This window comes from Bubalus kerabau, chromosome 16, assembly GCF_029407905.1.
Source record: "Bubalus kerabau isolate K-KA32 ecotype Philippines breed swamp buffalo chromosome 16, PCC_UOA_SB_1v2, whole genome shotgun sequence".
NCBI classification, from domain to species: Eukaryota; Metazoa; Chordata; class Mammalia; order Artiodactyla; family Bovidae; genus Bubalus; species Bubalus kerabau.
This window is the reverse complement of record NC_073639.1, coordinates 11,623,008-11,644,848: the sequence shown is the minus strand read 5'-3', so window position 1 is coordinate 11,644,848 and position 21,841 is coordinate 11,623,008. Positions and strand designations below refer to the sequence as shown.

The 21,841-nt window shown below is 42.6% G+C and overlaps 1 protein-coding gene across 6 annotated transcripts in view; it reads right to left on the bottom strand.

The window, feature by feature from the left end:
• Nucleotides 1-2,131: 2,131 nt before the first annotated feature.
• LRBA (LPS responsive beige-like anchor protein) overlaps nt 2,132-21,841 on the bottom strand; it is a 746,530-nt gene continuing 726,820 nt past the window's right edge. For 5 of the 6 annotated variants that reach the window (XM_055550583.1, XM_055550584.1, XM_055550581.1 and 2 more), the window contains exons 54-57: nt 15,546-15,647; nt 12,238-12,434; nt 7,599-7,750; nt 2,132-3,239 (exon numbers count right to left, since the gene is read on the bottom strand). In XM_055550583.1, the coding sequence (XP_055406558.1) occupies nt 3,149-3,239; nt 7,599-7,750; nt 12,238-12,434; nt 15,546-15,647 (542 nt within the window). In that variant the 3' untranslated portion in view covers nt 2,132-3,148. Of the gene's footprint in view, nt 3,240-7,598; nt 7,751-10,575; nt 10,874-12,237; nt 12,435-15,545; nt 15,648-21,841 lie in introns of those variants that run through there. The other variant, XM_055550586.1, reaches the window with a different exon arrangement.

The following is a 21,841-nucleotide window of genomic DNA, read 5'->3' as shown; positions in this document are numbered from 1 at the left end:
TCGTATCGGTGTGCCTGTCAGGCTGGTGTTCCCTCTGCTCCAAGCCTCATGCCTTCTCCTGGAGGTGAGGGCTGTCTCCTAAGCTACAGAGCTTCAGGGACTTAATGGACGATGTCTCATTCAGAATCCACAGCATCGGTGAGAAAAACCACACTCTTCCGAGGCAGGGCAACTTCATGAGCGCGCTCTCTGCTGCGTGGGCTTCCGGCCGCCGAGGGTCATCCAGTTTCAGCCCAAAGCACCTCAGTTTTGACCTGTTTTCATAAGTGGTTTACATTTATTTGAAGTTTTTTTAATTGGAGTATAGCTGCTTTACAGTATCGCGTTAGATTCTGCTGTACAGCAGACTGTATCAGTTGTATGTTTGCGTACATCCCGTCTTTTGGACTCCTTCCCCATTCAGGTCACCACAGAGCGAGGCCCTGTGCTGCACAGGGGGTTCTCAGTCGTCTAGTTTATACCTAGTATGGTTTATATGTACACAGTTGATACACACCGATCCCACTCTCCTGATTCATCCCACCCCCCGCTTCCTCCCTTGGTGTCCATGTTCCCTCTGTCTGTGTCACTATTATTTCTGCTTTGTATATGAGATTATCCACCAGGTTTTCGGAGTCCACGTGTATGTGTTAATATACACTATTTGTTTTTCCTCTTCCTGACTTACTTCATTCTGTATAACAGTCTCTAGTCTACCCACATCTCTACAAATGACCAAGTCTTTCTCCTTTTTATAACTAATATTCCATTGTATATACTTTCCACATCTTCTTTATCCATTCTTCTGTTGATGGACCTAGATGTAACTTTTTTAAAGGGGTGAAAATTGGATAAATACGTGAATGTTGGGTAGATCCTAACATATCCTGTACTGAACAGATTCTATTGCTCAGAAGCCCTGTGTTGATGCCAGCTGAGTTCGTTTTATGAGTACATGTAGTTGACCCTCCACAGCCGAAGTTCTACATCTGTGGTCAGTGGAAGCTGAAAATATGTTTCAGTGGATTCCCCGTAGTTGTTGTAAGTTTTAAAACAACAGAGGCAGTGGAGGCACTGTCTTCTTAGGCACCAAAAGGAAGCTGCTTCATGAACTTGGCTTCAGGCTTGTTAACATGGACTCAAGTATCAGATGATGCCTGGTGTGTGACTTTAGAGATCCCTGTTCCTTCTACCACTTCGCAAAAGCTCCCAAAGTGAGACATCATGGGTTGATACCGTGAGGATATTCGTTGAGCAGTAACTCACGTAAGTCTTTGATTTGGACACGTGCTTCTCCTTTCCCACTTTTCACCATCTGTTGTTTTGTTAGGGGTTTGTAAAACAGCTGTAACTGTGGATGTTAGAACAGTGTATAAAATTCTTTGGGTTTTTTTGTTAGATAAAGGTCTAGTGTTCTCATTTAGTTAAGAGGGAGCTCTCTGGCCAGAGGTCCATTTTTTCCTGTTTTCATTCAAGAGAATCTCTCTCCTATTGGTTATTGTTTAAAAACTGAAGGAACCAAAGTTTAATGTTTTCTTTGAGAATAACTGTATTATCATTGTTTCAAAATTCGAAGTGGAATTGCTAGAAGCTGACACCGTTCGAGGTACCTATATAAGCATGTTGTGCTGGGAAAACAGGTTTGGTTTAAATTCTGGCTTAGTGTTAACACTGAGCTGTCTAGATCTAAGCCAAGTGCATCAGTGCCACTAAATCTTTACTTTTCTCAACTATAAGCACAGTGTTATCTTGATGATTACATGGACTAAAGTACTTGGAGTAAAAATATTTCCAACAACTCAATTACAAATACATTTTATTTTTCTGTCAAACCGAGAAAAGAGCTGAACATGTAGAAAAAAAGGTGCGTGTGTGCTAAGTTGCTTCGGTCGTGTGCAACTCTCTGTGACCCCATGGACTCTAGCACGCTAGGCTCATCTGTCCGTGGGATTCTCGAGGCAAGAATATTGGCGTGAGCTGCCATGCCCTCCTCCAAGGGATCTTCCCAACCTAGGGGTCAAAGGTAGTCTCCACCTGCATTGGCAGGCGGGTTCTTTACCACTAGCGCCATCTGGGAAGCCCAGACGGAAAGGAGGTCACCCCTTTTAGGTTAAGTTGCAAGAGAAATAGAGATGGAATGTCAGGTTCAACTCAGAGTTCACAACTTACAAAGAATTTATTTATGCAATACAGACCTTTTCTCAGATATTTTTCACAGAATTCCACACAGCAATCGACTAGAAAAGTAGAATTCTACAACACCAAAATAACATTTTCGTAGTACAAATTGCTAATCAAAAGGAAGAGGAAGATTGTTTCATAACAAATAGAAGGTAAAACAAGGGTTGCCTCACACAGCACCCAGTAGCCACAGGGCTCAGCCTCAGTATGTGGGCACAGTCAACCCTCAGGGTGAGCTTTGGTACTTACTTGCATTTACTTTAAAAGAAAAAGTGCTGAGCCCAGGAACATCGCCATCATTTCGTTCTGATCCGCTACGAGGACAGATGAGGAAAACACTGCAAATATTTCACACTTGCTAGAACAGCAGGTCTTTTAAGATGACCACACAATAAAATAAGCCTCCCCAAACCATAATTTCCTAGGTCTAAAACATGCTTGAAAGATAATATTGATAGAAATAATTCATTAAGATGTTTCAAATTACATTTATCATAATTTAAACATGACTATTTAAATCCCAGAAATTTCCGTGCTGAAGAAGCACAGTTTGGAAAAATACAGAACCCAAAGTACAGCATAAAATTCCCACGTCCCAGGATTATAACCCATTTCCTCCTTGTTAAAATCATACATTCTCAAGATTACAGATAAATGGGAAATGTTTTTTCATATATAACTAGAATAAGTGGGTTTACTCACTCCACTGTGTATTTCTGTAATTGGTGAAAATAGACTTCTCATTATGACTAAAAATATAGATTTTTTAAAACTACAGAACCCAGCAGCCAATTTTCTGCTTTGCTATTCCCCCCCCAAAAAGTCAAGCAAAGTCTACAAAAATAGCAATTAACTTTAAAAAATATTTTGCTTCTTAGAGCAAATTTAAGTTACATTCGGATGTGATAGCTGTTTCTAAGAGAAAGCTGCTCAGGGCACTTGCTGTGCTGAGGCTGGGGGGGGGTGCGGCTGAGCCCAGCCGTCACCGTCAGTAGCGGGTTTGGTACTCGTGGTGCCACCGGTTAAAGTCGTTGTAGAACAGAACGATGCTTCCTGAGGCCATGCCAGCAATGATGCACCTGGGAGGAGCAGAGAGAGGAGGAGATTACAAACCCAGGAGTCTCCTCAGGCTCTGCTACTAAAGAAAGGCCTGCCTCCCCAGAGCCACATGGTAAATACAGCAGATGGCAGCCAGACCTATAGTTTGTGAGGTTTGTGGTATGTTTTCTGATAACTGAAGTGCAGTCTTGGGTGAGCTCAGAGTCGTGCCTCTGTCACTCTGCAAGGGTCCAATCCACAGCTTGCCTTTATATTGAAAGTACAGCCAGTGTGTGCAGGATGAGTCACAAACCTGAACACACTAGTCATTTCTGAGGCAGGGAGGCTGGGCAAGTGAATTTTGTATATTAGGTATCAGAATGAAAATAATGACAACCTCAAAGCAACTGCTGGTGAGGATTAATCACAGAGGTATCTGCCATGTACAAAATGAAAGAAGACTAAGAAATCAGTGTTGAGCACAATTTCGGCTGTGCTCTGCGGAACACCACACTGCGTCCATCTTGCTGAGGATCGCCATTCACTGACATGCTCACTCTATGCAGGAGCTGCGTCTGCTTCCCCCCGGCCCCAAGCTGGTGGTGCAGGGGAGAGACGGAGCAGCAAGACAGGCAGTGCAGAGGGGCCTCTCTGGGAGGCAGGCGCCTGCTTATTATCTTAGACCCTTCTCTGTCTCAGGTTTGGTCAGGACAGTCCTTAGAGGTCATCCTTAGTAGTGCCTCGTATCAAAATTAGGGACTAAAATGTGTAGAAAGCAAATAATACAATGGCAAGAGCCTTTCCCTATCAGTAATTACTTTACGTGTAAGGTGATTAAATTCTCCAATCAGAAGGCAGAGAGACTGGCAAAATGAATAAAGACGTGATCAAACTCTATGCTGTGTACCAGAGACTCACGGATCTAAAGACAAACAGGGTGAAGGGATGCAAAAAGATATTCTATGCAAATAATAATGAAAACGGAGCTACAGTGGCTATACTAATATCAGACAAAATAGGTTTTAAGTTATAAGAGACAACGAAGGATACTATATAGCAATGATAAAAGGTGTCAATTCATCAGAAGTATATAGCAATTGCAAACATATGAACAAACGGCACACTCGACATATGGAACCAACACTGACAGAGCTGAAGAGAAAAGCAGTTCTACAATAATAGTTGGAAACATCAGTAATGGGTAGAACCACCAGAAGGAAGGAAGTAAATAAAGTTCAACAGTATCTGACCAATGCTAAAAACCAATTGGGCCTGAGACGTATATAAACATTCACCCAACACAGTATGCACAGTGGACATTCTCCACAATAAGCCAGATGTTAGAGCACACAACACTTTAAATACATTTTAAAAAGATTGAAACCACACAAAGTATTTTTCCTAATCACAACAGAATTAAACTAGACATCAATAACAGAAGGAAAACTGGTAAGTTTGACCCAATAGGTCAAAGGAAAAGTCTCTAGGGAAATTAGAAAATACCAAGACAAATGAAAACAGAACAACAAGCCAAAACTTACAGGACGCAGCAAAACCAGTGCTAAAAGGGAAACTTATAGCTGTAAACACAGATACTTAAAAAAAAGAAATATCTCAATCAGTAACCTAATTCTACACCTTAAAGAACAAGAGAAAGGTGCCAAGTCAGGAATGAAACAGTAAAAATCAGAATGGGAATAGAATAAAAATCAAAGTCAAATTGGCTCTCTGAAAAGTAAATGAAATCAACAGAATTTTAGATGAAGAAAAAAGAATTACGAAAAATCATGAAGTGGAGACATTACCAATTATATAGAAATAGAAGGATTATCAGAGTACTAGGAACATCTATATGCCAACAAATAGGATAATCTAGATGAAATGGAAAAGTTCTTAGAAACACACGATTCCACAATTTAATCATGAAGAGAACAGAACAGACATAGCTAGTACTGAGGCTGAATCAGTGATTGCAACCCTCTTATTACTGAGACCTTCACCAGAGATGTCTACCACACATTTAAAAAAGAATTAACTCCAAACACTTTTAAAAACGAAAGAGAACACGTCCTAAGTCATTCAATAAGGCCGACACACCCTGATATCACAGTGACACAGACACTGTAAGAAACGGAGTTACAGGCCACCATCCCCATGACTACTTATACAAAAATCTGTAACAAATACTAGCAAGCCAAATTCAGTAGCATATTATGAAGATTATACACCATGAAGAAAGTGGGATTTATTCTTGGAATATAAGGATTGTTTCAATTTTTGTTTGATATACAAAAATCAATTGTAATATATCACATCAACAGAATTAAAAACAAAAAATCCCATGTGAGAAAAGGCATTTGACAAAAATCCAACATCCTTTCATGATTAAAAAAAATAAAAATCAAACTAAGACCAGATAGAAAGTACCTTAACACAATAAAGGGCATTTATGAAAAATTTCCACTAACATTGTACTTGGTGAACACTCAAAGTTTTCCCCTCTTACTGGGAATAAGACAAAGATACCTCCTTTCACCACTTCTAGTCAATATAGTATGAAAAGCCCCAGCCAAAGCAATTAGGCAAGGAAATGTAATAAACCATCTAAATCTCAAGGGTGTCCAAACAGCCAAAACAATCTCGAAAAAGCACGACAGAATTGGATATTTCACACTTTCTGATTTCAAAACTTACCATAAGAATTGAAAGAGACACATGTACCCCAATGTTCATCGCAGCACTGTTTATAATAGCCAGGACATGGAAGCAACCTAGATGTCCATTGGCTGACGAATGGATAAGAAAGCTGTGGTACATATACACAAGGGAATATTACTCAGCCGTTAAAAAGAATGCATTTGAATCAGTTCTAATGAGGTGGATGAAACTGGAGCCTATTATACAGAGTGAAATAAATCAGAAAGAAAAACACCAATACAGTATACTAATGCATATATACGGAATTTAGAAAGATGGTAATGACTCTATATGCGAGACAGCAAAAGAGACACAGATGTAAACAACAGTCTTTGGGACTCTGTGAGAGAAGACGAGGGTGGGATGATTTGAGAGGGTAGCATTGAAACATGTATATTATCATATGTGAAACAGATCGCCAGTCCAGGTTCTATGCATGAGACAGGGCGCTCAGGGCTGGTGCACTGGGATGACCCAGAGGGATGGGATGGGGAGGGAGGTGGGAGGGGGGTTCAGGATGGGGAACACATGTACACCCATGGCTGATTCATGTCGATGTTTGGCAAAAACCACTACAATATTGTAATTAGCCTCCAATAAAAATAAATTAAAAAAAAAAACCTTACTATAAAGGTGTAGTAATCAAAACAGTGTGGTATTGGCTTAGAGACAGACATGCACACCAACAGCACAGAGACCAAATAAAAACTCTCACATACAGGGACAGTCATCGCAACAAACAGTGCTGGGAAAACTGACACTCACATGCAGAAGAAGGAAGTACCCCCATCATATATACACCAACATGAATTTAAAATGCATCAAAAAGTAGATACGAGTTAGAACTACAAAACGCTTAGAAAACAGGAAAAACTTCAAGACATTAACTTTTGCAGTGATCTTGGATATAACACTGAAAGCACAGCCAACAACAGAAAAAATAAATTAGACTTCATTAAAATTAAAGGATTTTGCATATCAAAGGACACTGAGATGAAATGATGAAAGAGTTTTGGAAATCGATAGTGGTGAAGGTTGTACAACAATGTGAGTATCCTTGATGTCACTGAATTATGCAGCGCCAAAAACAGTTTAAGCAGTAAATTTTATGTCTACTTTATCACAAGAAAGATGTTAAAAACTAAAATGAGAGACTATATTAAGAAGAAATAAGATGTCAGATAAAGACAATCTCCCCTAAAATGAAGGTTTTAGGAAATAAGCCAGATTTCTCAAAGGAATAATCATGGAACAGGTGGCATGTCACAAGAAATTTCGTTTAAGAAAAAAGGTACTTTAAGAGTATAGAAACTTTACAGCAATATAATTGGAGCCTTTGTTACTTAAATCCTGTCTAACCCTAGAGAACATAGCCTCTTTCCACAATTGGCAATGTCATCAAAGAAAAACATGCTTTTTAAAAAGTCTCTTGGAAGTTCCAATATTCACTGGCTTCTTGAGTCGCACTGGTGGCCTGCGCAGCCCAGCCCATCCACACAAACCCTTCTTGAGTCGCACTGGTGGCCTGCGCAGCCCAGCCCATCCACACAAACCCTTCTTGAGTGGCGCTGGCGGCCTGCGCAGCCCAGCCCATCCACACAAACCCTTCTTGAGTGGCGCTGGCGGCCTGCGCAGCCCAGCCCATCCACACAAACCCCTGGGCAGACTCACCGCCACCAGTGTAGCCCCCACTCCAGCGTTACCTCTGGTCGTAAGACAGGGCCATGGCCCGGATCCCCGCATCGCAGCCTGGATAGGCGAACAGCTGCTTGAGGTCAGACACCTGCCAGACCATGAGCACCCCGCTGTCTCCTCCAGTGAGCAGGTACTGCCCATCCCGGCTCAGCTGGATGGCCTGGTGAGACACAGCAACGTTCAGCAGGGTCGGGGCTCCAGGAAAGCCTGCCCGCCCCAGCCTGCACCTCTGAGTAATTCCACATGAAGCCAGCTACTATGGCGTAGGGAGAAGGGAGGGAGTGTGTGTGTGCCTGAGTAGTTTTCAGGAAACCATGAGTCACAGAAGACTTTTGCTGTTTTTCAAAAATCATACGGGCAAAGGCAGGCAATGCTTTTTCTTTTTTTAATTTGTGCTTTTTAAGGATGAGGTGCCAAACTCTTCCAACTCTACAGATACTAATTAAATAGTGCGTGTTGTGAACGGAGACCGGGGCTCTGAAATGAGGAGCTTCCTGGCACCTCTGCATTCACTGTGGACACGCCAAGCTACCAAGGCTGGGCAGATGATGCTAGCTGACATCATATCCCTCGTCATAAAAACACTGCCGCCCTAGGGGCCCGGCCCCACGGGAGACCACCTACAGCTCAAGCACCCTTGCTAGGCCTGCTGGATTTGAACAGCAGTTGGGACGCCAACTTGGTAAGGAAACACAACTCCCAGGGTAAAGCCAGTCGAAGCATCTTCTTGCTTCAGGACTGACTGCTCTCTGCCGGTGCTAAACTTGAAGGGCAGACGTGTAATTTGCTCTGTAATCCTGTCAAACCCACTGAAGGCAGGTCACTGCCTGTTTTTCTATGACTTTTTACATTTTTATTCCTGGTTGGAAAAAAATCAAATATTTCATGACATATGAAAATAATATGAATTCCAAATCTCAGTGTCCATAAGTAAGGGCTGTTAGGACAAAGCCATACCCATTCATTTCTGGCTACTTTTTTTTACGGAGGAAGTGTGCCTGCTCCTGACAGAAAGGGTCACTCCCTATTCCAAGAGCAGATCCCGCTGCCCCTTCCTCTCCTCTGGCTCCCTGCTCTGCAAACCTTCTTCTCCTGGCTCATTAAGACACATACTTCCTTTCTTTAGCTGGAGGGCATTGGGAGTTCTAAAAGTTACTGCAAATACCTATAATCTTATGTCCACCTGGACACAGTGAACGTGGGAATCCAGATGGCAAGCCAGAAAGAAAATATCTACCTTCTGAAAAATATATTTACACTGTTCTGCACTCAGAGTTTTAGGATAGTTGCCTTAAGTCTTCAAGCTACCCTTTTACAACAAAAAAAATTTTTTTAATTACAGAAAAGGACTGTTTCATAGCCAAATTCATTAAAGTAAATGCAAACTTTTAGAGGTCTCTTAAATACAGCTTATTTTCAAGAACATAAAAATATAGCTAAGAAATCAGAACCCATGGGCAGAAGATAGTTACATGTAAGAAGTATTTTCTAAATTTTAACCAATACAAATAATAAGATTTTTCAATGTAAATAAAACCCAATATCATTCCCCCCATTCATTTCACAAACAGCACTCTCCAGGGAGTTACCTTGGAAATGAAGACTACTACAAATAATTATTTGCTACACTTATAAAATTCAGTGGATGAAAACCCATTGACCTTGTGGCTGTGGTTCACCTGAGTTTTAGACTTGAGGCTTTTTACTGGATAAGTGCTATATTAAAACATAAATTAAAACCATTAATCTTTAATTCTTTGTCCTAGAGTGAAAACTCCTTAATCCTAGTTCTGTGTTGAAATAAATAAAACCCGGACTTTGAGGACTATACTTTTATCCACATCTAAAACATTCTAATAAACCAGATGCCTGCCAAAGTTAAAAAATATTTTGTCGGCCTTTCTCATGAGGGACTTGTCAAGTGTCCCTGGTGATAAGAGCCAGGGGAGCGTTTCCTGAACAGCACCCCATCTCCCCCCAATCCCAATGGAGTTCTTAATCTCATGAGACTCCTGAGTGCCCAGGCTGGGCTGAGACTTGAGATGTTAGGAGGGCCCTGGAAACACGTGAACACCAGTCTCTGGACTCCTGAGAGCGTGGACAACACTGGCTGCCCCGGTTTCCAGGAGGGACCAGTGGGCCCCAGCCGTCTGCTGGCAACAATCACATCTGAAGACACAGCTTCCTCAGGAAGAGAAAATAAATGAGATCCTATGGTGAAATGGTGGTGGGCCTTTGTTTAGGAGAATGTAACTGCTGCTCCGTACGGGCTGCCCACTTAAATTTAAGCTCTTCATTAAGACATCTAAACACTGCCTGGTTGCTGTGCCCAGATATGTTAACCAAACGCCACAGCGCAATCTGGCATCTAAATAAAAACAGGTGGGACGCCTTGATGAGGGCCGAGGTTCTGCAGGCCGCCTGCCTACAGAGCTCTTGCTATTTCAAAGAAACTTCATTTCTGGTCTGAGCTAATGGCTAATTTGTTTCCACGGTCTCCTCCCCTCAGACAGGCTCCGACTAAGGATGGAGGTGGAGCATTTTGCTCTGTGGTGTCTCTTGCTCCCAGCCTGCGGTGGCCTTCCATCCTTCCCAAGGCAGTCAGCTATGAAAGGGTGGGTCTCTGGAGCTGGGCATGGGCGGTGCTCATTTTAGGCAAGCGCACTTTAATCACACACTTGCCACTTACAAGTTAGTATGATAAAGTACAGGCGTGCTGGGGAAAAGGCGATAGATTGTTTAAGCCTAAAATCCAGTGGGAAATATTACAGAGGAAAAAACACAGCGGCCACAGGGCAGAGAGGAAAAGCGTGTGTGCGAGAACAGTGTGCAGAAAGCCTCCAACTGCTGCCTGGAGGAACTTCCCGGAACCTCTGGTACTGACTGAAAGGCCACAGAAATTGTTTTAGCCAGCTAGGGATTTCAAATTACTTTACAGATTTATTAGTGTAGCTGACAATATAATCGCAACTCAAAGTGACAGATTATCAACATTATTATCGTAAAGAAAAGAGGAAAGGAAAACCCTCTGATGTGTACTTGGTTTAAATGAAGGGAGGGAAAAGTAAAAAGCAGAGTGTGAGCGTCTGTGTGTGCAGGGCGGGCAAAATGCACTGGAGAAAATTCCCAGAGAGAAGAGGAGAGCAAAGAGGAAAGCCATTTACTGAATTAGCAAGCCATCCTGGAGAATTCCCTGGTGCTCCAGTGGTTAAGACCCCACTCTTTCATTGCTGAGGGCGCAGGTTCGATCCCTGGTTGGGGGAACTAAGATCCCACAAGTTGCCTAGTGCAGCCAAAAACAAACAAACAAACAAAAAAGTCAATCCATGAAAAAAAGAAAAATAAACCATCCTAGGATATAGAAACAGCAAGTGCCTTCGGTCTGATCAGTGCCATCTATATTTAGGGTTTCTATTTCTTATGGGCTTCCCTGGTGGCTTAGATGGTAAAGAATCTGCCTGCAATGTGGGAGGCCAGGGTTTGATTCCTGGGTCAGGAAGATCCCCTGGAGAAGGAAACCCACTCTAGTATTCTTGCCTGGAGAATTCCATGGACAGAGGAGCCTGGCGGGCTACTCTAAGGGGCTGCAAAGAGTCGGACACGACTGAGCGACTAACACTCTCTCTTACTCCTTAGTACTTCCTGACCCCAATATTTATAGGAGAAAAGAGATCAGTCAGACTAGATACAGGAAAAGTGGGAGAAAGCATGTCACCTAAGTCGTCCCAGGTCAGGAGTAGCCATGAGTACAGCGGCCAGAACTAACTTATACCACACTCAGAGGGCTGAGGCCTCTGTGGCTTCTGCCCACCCCCAACACGTCCTGCCCCTTCCCTGTGGGCAGGCCACACGCCCTCAACCTTATCTCAGGAAATACAGGGGATACGGTAAAATGAAGCTTAACCTGCTCCAAGAAGTCTGGAGGTGTGAAAAGAAGGACCTTGAAAACAGCCTCTCCAAGAGCAGTCCTTACTCTTCTCTTCACCCTCTAACACTCATGGAGGCCTATCCTGAAAATGAAGGCAGACCCGGGAGGGTCCACAGGGCCATCTCTTGTACACCAGAAGTGAAAAATCATTTGTTGGATTCACATCATAATTTGAAGCACAACTTCCTTAACTTGGTGTGTTTGGGTCTTGTTATCCACACAGAAGTCCAGTCTGCAATTAGATGCTAATCCTAAAGCATGGTAATCCCTACCATTCCCACCATCAGCCTGTTCAAGGGTAGAGGGAGCCAGTTTTAGGGTACCCCAAAGGCACTATTTTAGCTTTGATACTCAGGAAACAGCACTGTGCAGTTAACATTCTTAGGTTAAAAAACAAAACAAAAAAAAAATAATGAGCAGCGCCACTGACAGCCACCCAGGATGGCTTCAGATCTAAGAACAGCCCTCTGCTGGAGGCTCCTCCCGGCTTCACTTCCCAACCTGGACTGCAGGCTGGGCACACAGTTGGCACGGCAGGACAGGCTGGGCTCTGGGAAGCAGACACCCCCGTCCGAGTGCTACCGGGTGATTCTCTCTCGGGCGCAAAGGAGGCCCTTGGTGTCGGAACCCAGAGGCTTCCTTGGTGACCTTTCCACCTCCTCACTCACCTCTATGCTGAGGTGAAAGCAGACGCTGAGAAGTCGGTACGGTACACTTACCCTTATGTTATCATCGGTCTCCATGGCGGCCTGGAGCTTTCCGTTCACACTGAACGTACAGAAGGAGCCATTCTCATAGAAAATGACACAGTGGCCCTCTCTCGACGCCTGAATGAGTTTTGGTTTCAGGCAGTTTTCTGGACCCTCCAAAGTCCTTAACAAGTCTCCATTCATGGAATGTATGAGACATGGTCCCTCTGAGAAAATAGAAACAAAAGGCAAAATGAAGTTTTTTCTTAAGAACAGACAAAAGTGATCTGAGTCTCGAGCACAGATCAAACAGGATGTCAGTAGCATATCACAGTTGCAGAAAGACTGAAAAAGATATCAGTTATTTTGTGAAATCAGCATGTCAGCCAGATCTCACCTTCCACTTGGGAGAAAACAGTCATACATGCTCAATTTCACATCTCAAGAAACAGGAAATTACTTGTGAAATTCATTATGCCCAGAGATGATAAAAAAACTGGAGGAATTCAGAAAGGAACAGGACAAATTTCAAATCCTAGAAGAGCTTCCAGGAAGGCTGGGCCTCAGTTGAACATGGGCTGCCATGAGGCAAGAGATGGCCGTCTGCGACCCTCCCTGCATCTCACAGGGGCCTGGGTGGGGCGGGGGTTGAAAGCTCGGGAAGGAAGGTGAAGAAACTGCTGAGCAGCCCACACGTAGCGGTGCTGTTCCATCTTTACCGAGTGCCTGCTGCATGCAGAGCAAAGGAGGAGCAGGTAACCAAAAGTGCCCGGGTGATGAGCAGGTCCTAAGAAATGTCTCGTTGGATGAAGGAGGTAACCAGACCACAGGCCCCACTTTTCTCTAAGTTACTCCCAGCCCACATGGACTCCCATCCCTCGTGACTACTAAAGCACGTCTCTCAGCCTTCTCTTGACCACTCAGGCGTTGCTAAGTTTTCAGCATCCTCACCATAAACGCACAAGGCAGCGTTTGCCCTGCACAGGTCCGGCGAGCACGGATTTCAGTTGTCACTGTGAAGGACCCCAGCCTCGGTGCAGACTTCAGTTACCACGGGAACTGCATGAGGTACACGCTCCATAACCAGCTCTTCAGCCCACAGATGACTGTAAATAACAGGCCCGCTTCTCTCAAAGTCTGTTAGTGAACGGTCACTGCGTGTCCGTGACTCAGCCTGGCCACAGACAGCAGGCCCTGCAGTTCTGTTGCCTCCTTTTCGCCAGGGACAGGACTATCTGGCATTTTACAAAAACGGATGATCAAAAGGGGACAGCGGCCAACAAAGATGACTCTGCCTCTGCCATAAAGAAATGGGAAGTGACGATGCTGGAAGTGAAATCTGAAGCAAACCTACATGGATTTAGAGAAGACAGAGCTGGCCATGGGGTGCTGGTATCAATCACTTAGAGGCTGTGGATACGCAGCCCCAGGGAGCGAGTGAAGGTGGCCTCACTGACATAAGTTAGGAAAGTGGCTTATTAAACATGAGGATACCCTGGGAGTGGGGCCAGCAAGAACCTTCACATTAAAGGAAACCGAGGAGATGTTTCATGACACTGAAGGTGGAGAAGGTAACATGTTGGAAGCTGGTCCAAACTGAGGAAGGGGTCTGACAGCTGGTCAAGGCATCCGGAAGATGCTCATCCCTTATCTTACATCACATGGGGACGAGTGGGCAAGCACGGTCACAGTACTCGTATTTTTCACAAAGAAATAAAACACTTCCACTCTCAGTGTTTCTGTTTTAAATTACAGTGTACTAAGTAAATGCGAAGAGTTGACTCATTGGAAAAAGACTTTGATGCTGGGAGGGATTGGGGGCAGGAGGAGAAGGGGACGACAGAGGATGAGATGGCTGGATGGCATCAGTGACTCGATGGACGTGAGTTTGAGTGAACTCTGGGAGTTGGTGATGGACAGGGAGGCCCGGCGTGCTGCGATTCATGGGGTCGCAAAGAGTCGGACACAACTGAGCGACTGAACTGAATTGGACTGAAGTAAATGTTTTACTTGATTTTTATGTCCATAGATATGTGTATATATGTATGTATATGTGCTCAGTCGTGTCTAACTCTTTGTGACCCCGTGGTCTGTAGCTCACCAGGCTCCTCTGTCCATGGGATTCTCCAGGCAAGAATACTGGAGCGAGTTGCCATTCTCATCTCCAGGGAAATGTTCCTGACCTGGGGATCAAACTTATGTCTCCTGCGTTGCAGGCAGATTTTTTACCACTGAGTCACCAGGGAAGCCCATGTATGTATATGTGTATGTATGAAACTGAACAAGACAATTTTAAATGTTTTGATAAAAAAAGCCATGGAACAACCATAAAATTTCCAACTGATTATTAATCATAATATTTCCAATTTAAATGACTGATTTTTAATATCTTTGCATGGAACCATGAAAGATGTCCAGTTTGCATCACATACAGTCCAAGAACTCATGTTGGCTCAGGTAAATAAAATACTGGGTATAAAAAGCAGTTATAGAATTCTTATTATCATTATTATGGTTTCATTGTTTTGACCAACTAAGTTTTAAATACCAATACTGAACTAATACGTCTTGTTAGCTAGACAAAGTATTATAGTTCAAGGCACAGGTAAGGTGACTCAAAAACTCCATGCCTCCCCATCAGATCAGCCTAAAAGAGATATGATTGCATTTTGTATGTTTAGAGCTAAGTTCAGAGCAGCGGGACAGAGAGATGAACAGACTATTACAACTGAATGAAAGTGAACTGGAAACTGCTCTGCTCCTGGTCAGACGCTGATCGGTGTGTGTGCTCTTGGGGAGCGTGCTTAACACCTTTGGGCGGAACACAGGAGATACTCTGAGGGAGACCCTCGGGCAAACCAGGTGAAGTATTTTTCCACTCCATTCTCAATGCCATCTCGTTCAGAGATTTGGAAGGAGAGACAGACTGGGTCAGCAAGTTCTGTTTAGGTGTGGGATGGAACCCAGCCCAGTCAGAATCGAGAAGTATAAACAAACACACAAAGATGCTCTTGTTCTTGCCTCACTCTTCAGAGCAATGCTGTGAAACAGGACTTTCTGCAGTGATGGAAAAGTTCCCTTTCTGGGCTGTCCGATACCACAGTCCCTAGTCATAGGTGAACACTGAGCCATGCAACGTGGTTAGTGCCACCAGGGAACTGAACCGCAAATTTTATTTCATTTCAGTTAATGCGAACAGTCATGGGTCTGCCATGTGACTAACAGCCCCTGTGACAGACAGCACAGCTTCAGAAAAAAAGGCACCAAGTTCATCTTTGGTGATCTGTTACTAGAAGACACCAAAAAACGCACTCATTTTGAAGGTCCTGCAGGCTTACCTTTGGAGCCACTTAGCACGAGGCCGAGCTCCGCGCAGACAGCAGCACAAGTGATCTCGTAGTCATGGCCTGTCAGAATGGCCCGCGGAGTGGCGGTCTCACCTTTTGGGGGAAAAAAGATAAAAAGAACACATTAATTCAAGTTCAGGTGGGGGGTGACCTCCCTCTACTCAGATTAAATCACCAATAATTTGCTCCTAATACCCATGATGCCTAACCTTTAATTTACAGCTTTGGAAAGAAACGTGTGTCAGCTGCTCAGTCGTGTCCAACCCATTTGCGACCCCATGGACTGTACCCCACCAGGTTCCTCTGTCCTGAGGATTCTCCAGGCAAGAATGCTGGAGTGGGTTGCCATGCCCTCCTCCAGGGGATCTTCCTGATCTAAGGATTTAATCCAGGTCTCCTACATTTGCAGACAGGTTCTACTGTCTGAGCCACCGGGGACTTTGACCCAAATCCTATTTTTAGGTGATGATCTGTACTCCATGCTAGACTTTGTTGCTCAATTTCTGAGCTTTACAGGATGATCAAGCAATGATAGTTTAAAACGGAAAAAAAATAACACAAAAATCTGCATTATAACTGCCTCAGATACTTTTGCAAATATAAATATGAGCCCTCTGATGAGATGATCTGTGGATGAACAATAATAAAGTACGGAATGTGGTGGCTTCCTCTCCCCGCCCCCTCAGCTGGCCCTACTCCTCCTGGGCCACTGAGACCCTTGTCTTGGTGAGGATGGTCTGAACTGCATTCATTGTGTCTCAAAGCAGCTCAATTCAGTTTAGTCGCTCAGTTGTGTCCAACTCTTTGCAACCCCATGACTGCAGCACGCCAGGCTTCCCTGTCCTTCATCATCTCAAACTCACGTCCATTGAGTCGGTGATGCCATCCAACCATCTCATCCTCTGTCGTCCCCTTCTCCTCCTGCCTTCACTCTTTCCCAGCATCAGGGTCTTTTCCAGTGAGTCAGTTCTTCCCATCAGGTGGAGTTTCAGCTTCAGCATCAGTCCTTCCAATGAATATTCAGGATTGATTTCCTTTAGGATTGACTGGTTTGATTTCCTTGCAGTCCAAGGGACTCTCAAGAGTCTTCTCCAACACCACAATTCAAAAGCATTAATTCTTTGGTGCTCAGCTTTCTTTATAGTCCAACTCTCACATCCATACATGACTACTGGAAAAACCACACCTTTGACCAGATGGACCTTTGTCAGCAAAGTAATGTCTCTGCTTTTTAATATGCTGTCTAGGTTGGTCATGGCTTTTCTTCTAAGGAGCAAACATCTTTTAATTTCATGGCTGCAGTCACCATCTGCAATGATTTTGGAGCCCAAGAAAATAAAGTCTGTCACTATTTCCATTGTTTCCCCATCTATTTGCCATGAGGTGATGGGACCAGATGCCATAATCTTAGTTTTCTGAATGTTGAGTTTTAAGCCAACTTTTTCATCCTCCTCTTTCATTCATCTTCATCAAGAGGCTCTTCAGTTCCTCTTCTGCCATAAGGGTGGTGTCATCTGTGTGTCTGAGGTTATTGATTTTTCTCCTGGCAATCTTGATTCCAGCTTGTCCTTCATCTAGCCTGGCACTTCCCATGATGTACTCTGCATATAAGTTAAATAAGCAGGGTGACAATATACAGCCTTAACGTACCCCTTTTCCTATTTGGAACCAGTCTGTTGTTCCATGTCCAGTTCTAACTGTTGCTTCTTGACCTGCATACAGATTTCTCAGGAGGCAGGTCAGGTGGTCTGGTATTCCCATCTCTTTCAGAATTTTCCAGTTTGTTATGATCCACACAGTCAAAGGCTTTGGCATAGTCAATAAAGCAGAAGTAGGTGTTTTTCTGGAACTCTCTTGCTTTTTCAATGATCCAACAGATGTGGGTAATTTGATCTCTCTGGTTCCTCTGCCTTTTCTAAATCCAGCTTAGACATCTGGAAGTTCCTGGTTCACGTATTGCTGAAGCTTGGCTTGGAGAATTTTGAGCATTTGCTAGTGTGTGAGATGAGTGCAGTTGTGTGGTAGTTTGAGCATTCTTTGGCATTGCCTTTCTTTGGGACTAGAATGAAAACTGACCTTTTCTAGTCCTGTGGCCACTGCTAAGTTTTCCAAATTTGCTGTCATATTGAGTGCAGCACTTTCCCAGCATCATCTTTTAGGATTTGAAATAGCTCAACTGGAATTCTATCACCTCCACTAGCTTTGTTCATAGTAATGCTTCCTAAGCCCCACTTGACTTTGCATTTCAGGATGTCTGGCTCTAGGTGAGTGATCACACCACTGTGTTATGACCAAATGCTGCTGGTCAAAAAATTAACTAGTGCTTTTTTATGATGGTTAATGTGTTCTCTGAAATGTCATACAAATTTATGTGCATGCCTGTGTTTTGGGGGTGGGAGGAAGGAAAAGAGGTTTTCTTGACAGCACACTGACCCACACCAGGAGAGCACCTCTCCTTTAAGCTCTCCTTTAAGACAGTCTGGCCTCTGTGCTCTGGGCCGCTCTGCCCCAGGAGCCTGCAGTTACTTCACGTCTGTCTGGTCGTCTCGCATAATTAACGCAGTGCGTTTACTGACTGCATGATGCAAGGTTAGGTCCCCACTGTGTCCTTCCTGGCTTTGGTGACTCTGGGTGCTTCTGAGTGAAAAGGTAGCATGTCAAACTCTGCACCACACTGGCTGCGCTCCATGCAGGTGCAGGAACTGGTTTGCATGCCGGGTGACTGACCAAGGAGCCTTCAAATGACATACCAAAAGGTCAGGGGGTAAGTGCAACAAGGGCCTGGTTTCTTTGACTCAGTTTTAAAACTTCTGGGGGGAGAGAATGGGCTTCCCAGGTGGCGCTACTGGTAAAGAGCCTGTCTCCCAATGTAGGATGTATAAGAGACATGGGCTCGATCCCTGGGTTGGGAATATCCCCTGGAGAAGGGCATGGCAACCCACTCCAGTATTCTTGCCAGGAGAATCCCATGGATAGAGCGGCCTGGCAGGCTATGGTCTATAGGGTTGTAAAGAATTGGACACAACCGAAGTGACTTAGCATGCAGCATGCATGCATGGGAAGAGAAACCCACCGTAATACAAAGTTAACTTCAGATTTTCCAAACCAGAAAGCATTTGTTACACAAGCAGCTATTTTTTTCCCTTTAAAAGTATATTAATTTGTTAGGAAGAGAAGCAAATAATGCAAACCTGTCTGAACTACTTAACCTTATGCTAGAGGTAAGTCTTGCCACTAAAAATAGAAATAATTTTTAAAAATTACCAATACTTTAACCCTGATTCATGGTTTCTTCCCCTTTCTCAAGACGCTCTATATTCCACAAAAATACCATATGATGTTATATTTTTGAAATTAGTGTCTAATTATATCTATTGGCAACTTTCTCAAAATCAAGAATTAAAATCATTAAGATCTAAGGAATATATTTTCATTGTAATTGTTCCTTTCTGTTTTCATAAGGTACTAATTTCTGGGATGCTGTCACTTAAGCATGCCAATGCTAACTTTTTTGTTTGTTTGTTTTCTAGATCTAAGAGTATTTTCTCAGAGACATGGAGAAGAAATGAGAAGATTGCTATCAATTAGATTTCTTTCTTTAACGTAAGAGTTGAAATACTGAGAATTTTCTAAGACTGTAAAGTTAGAGTTTAGGAAGCCTCATGATTTATCCCATAAAGTGAATTAAGATATAAGCATTCTTTTTTGTAAACTCATAATTAAGATTTTTGTAACTATGCTTTACTGACAAATACTAGTTTCTAATAATCCACACCGTACCAATCATTTTTCCCTCCACACATCAGAACACACAGGCACATACTGTGTCATTTCAAAACCGAAAGAGGTTTTTCTTTTCCTTGGGCTTGATCTCTAAATAAGACCTGTTCAGTGCTAGGACTCTGGCTTCAAAGTTTGGCAAAATGCTTCCTAACCCAGGAAGCAGATTAGACAGCTCAGGAAATACAGGGGGGAGAAAGAGGAAAAGGAGAGAAAAAGAAAAGAAAAACAACAAATTGAAAGCATAAGGGCAAACGATCATTGGGTTCTACTTAGGTAACTGGTTTCACTAGATTTTTTCCAGTAAAAAAATAAAAAAGCCCCTGCTACTGAACTTTCCCCCACTTCAGGAAACGCACATTAACAACCTCTACAAGTCCACGTACAACAATACAAGAAGAGAGATCATTTCCTCTAAGAAAAGCTATTTCCAGTCTTGTTTAAAGACTAAACTTCGTATTACCCTTTACTGTATGGGGTGAAGACAGGATACTCTTTACATTTTCTCATTAAAAAATATGCTCAAAATAAATACTGGGATTTTTGTAAGTTTCTATAAACCGAATGTTTTACATATTACAATTTCACTGTAGCAAACAGAATTATATGATGTGAGATTTAAGTCCAACAGGTCCAAAGTGGTAAGTTCAACAGATATTTTGGGGACCCCTTGGAATGAAATTATGAAGGCTAGACGTGATGATGGGGGAAGGGAAACGCAGACTTCATACTGGCTCACAGAATCTATTTATTTCTCTGTGGTTACATTATCCTGCAATATAGCAATAACATTCACATATCGATAACAATACATATACATGTCTATGTCTATGTGTTTGGAAAGCCTAGAAAGGAAATCTGGGAACCATGTAAGACTCGCACTGCAGCGCTCAGCTAAATTTGCCCCTCCCACTACCTATCAACATACAGAGTTAATACCTAGCAGGGAAATTCAGCTCAAATAAGACAACACTGGCCACATATTACCTTTTCAAAGACTCCAAAGCTATGGCCATCTTTCATCGAAGTCTCTAAACTGAATATAGAGCAGGGGGAAAATGTCTTCTGAAAAACATCGGGTTAATTCTTTGATAAAAATTTGCAGTAGTTAGTGGATACAAAAAGTCTTCACTTTTGCTTTCTGAGATAGTGGGATCTACCAAAAGCTATAGATCATAAAGCAGAACAGATTCCCTTAAGAACCTTTTAAAGTCTTACTGCTTGAAAAATCGTCAAGGCTTTCAATAAAGCTGAAGAGAAAAATTTATCTTGCTGCTAGTTTAAGGGGCTGCACTTAAAACTCTTCTTAAAGAAAAATAAAAAGAGAAAGAGGATAGACTTCTTGGACTGCTTTGAAAAGCTTGAGCAATTACTTCAAAGGAAAGGGTGTCTTTGTCCGGAGAGCAGGTTTATGACTACTGATGCAAAGCCTAACCAGAGGCTGAAAAGGACACTCAGTGCATCTTTATGGATGGCCTTAAAGGAAGATGAGCAAGTCAAAGGAGATTAAAGGCTCCAAATCCTGCCACAAACACCAGGACACATCAGTTTTTACAGATGTGCTTTTCTCAGTACATAACAGGGAATATCAGTTACTAACTTACAGACGCCATTATAACAATCCAAGTTTCATTTAAGCAGCACAAGATCTCCATAATACCCATTAAGCATTTATATTCGACCTATGTTTTAAAATATTAGGTGAAATGTTTTACACCATTAGGCAGAATAACAAATGCTGCTATTAAATGTGTTTCTTTGGTGCTCTCATAACACTAAGTGTATTTCTTCATCAAATGGACTCTGAACCACTTAAAGTTATACCTGAAAGAAGAGACGGAGGAAACAGTAATTTCTCTGGTATCCTGTTCATAAATATCCAATGAGAAAAATATTTCAAAAGATCTGTATCCATTAAGGCAAAGAGAATTAATAAGCCAGGTAAAAATAGCCCTGACATCTATTTCTGGCAAACTTTGACTTGCATTTTTAAAAATGAATAAAGTTCTTGGTATTTTGGCTATCATCTCCTCAGTCTTAATGAAAATTAAATTACTTTCAAAAGGCACTGCAAAGTTCTCATTAGCAGTTGAAGTACGTTGTTACTAGCAGAGAGAATCCACTTCATTCATTTACCATTTTCGTACCATCTATCATGAAATGAAGAGCAGGTCAACATTTCCTTAGTTTTAGTTTTACAGAAGTAAAATTAGCTCTTTCAATTAAAACTTAAGTTTAACTACTCCCGGGACAGAGGTTAACATTCCCCATTTGTTTATTCATTCATTCCTTTAACTCCTTCACTTTAATATAACATTTACTGAGTATGTATTATGTGCAATGCACTGTGGAAACAAAGGCAAGAAAATATGACCCTGAATGTGTAAATGATTTGATTTTAAATGGTCACTGGATAAGGTTTTGTTGACCTTACTATAAGCCTGCTAATTACAAATATCTATTATTGGGAAGATCAAAAAGCTGCACTGAAGTCCAAACTATTTATT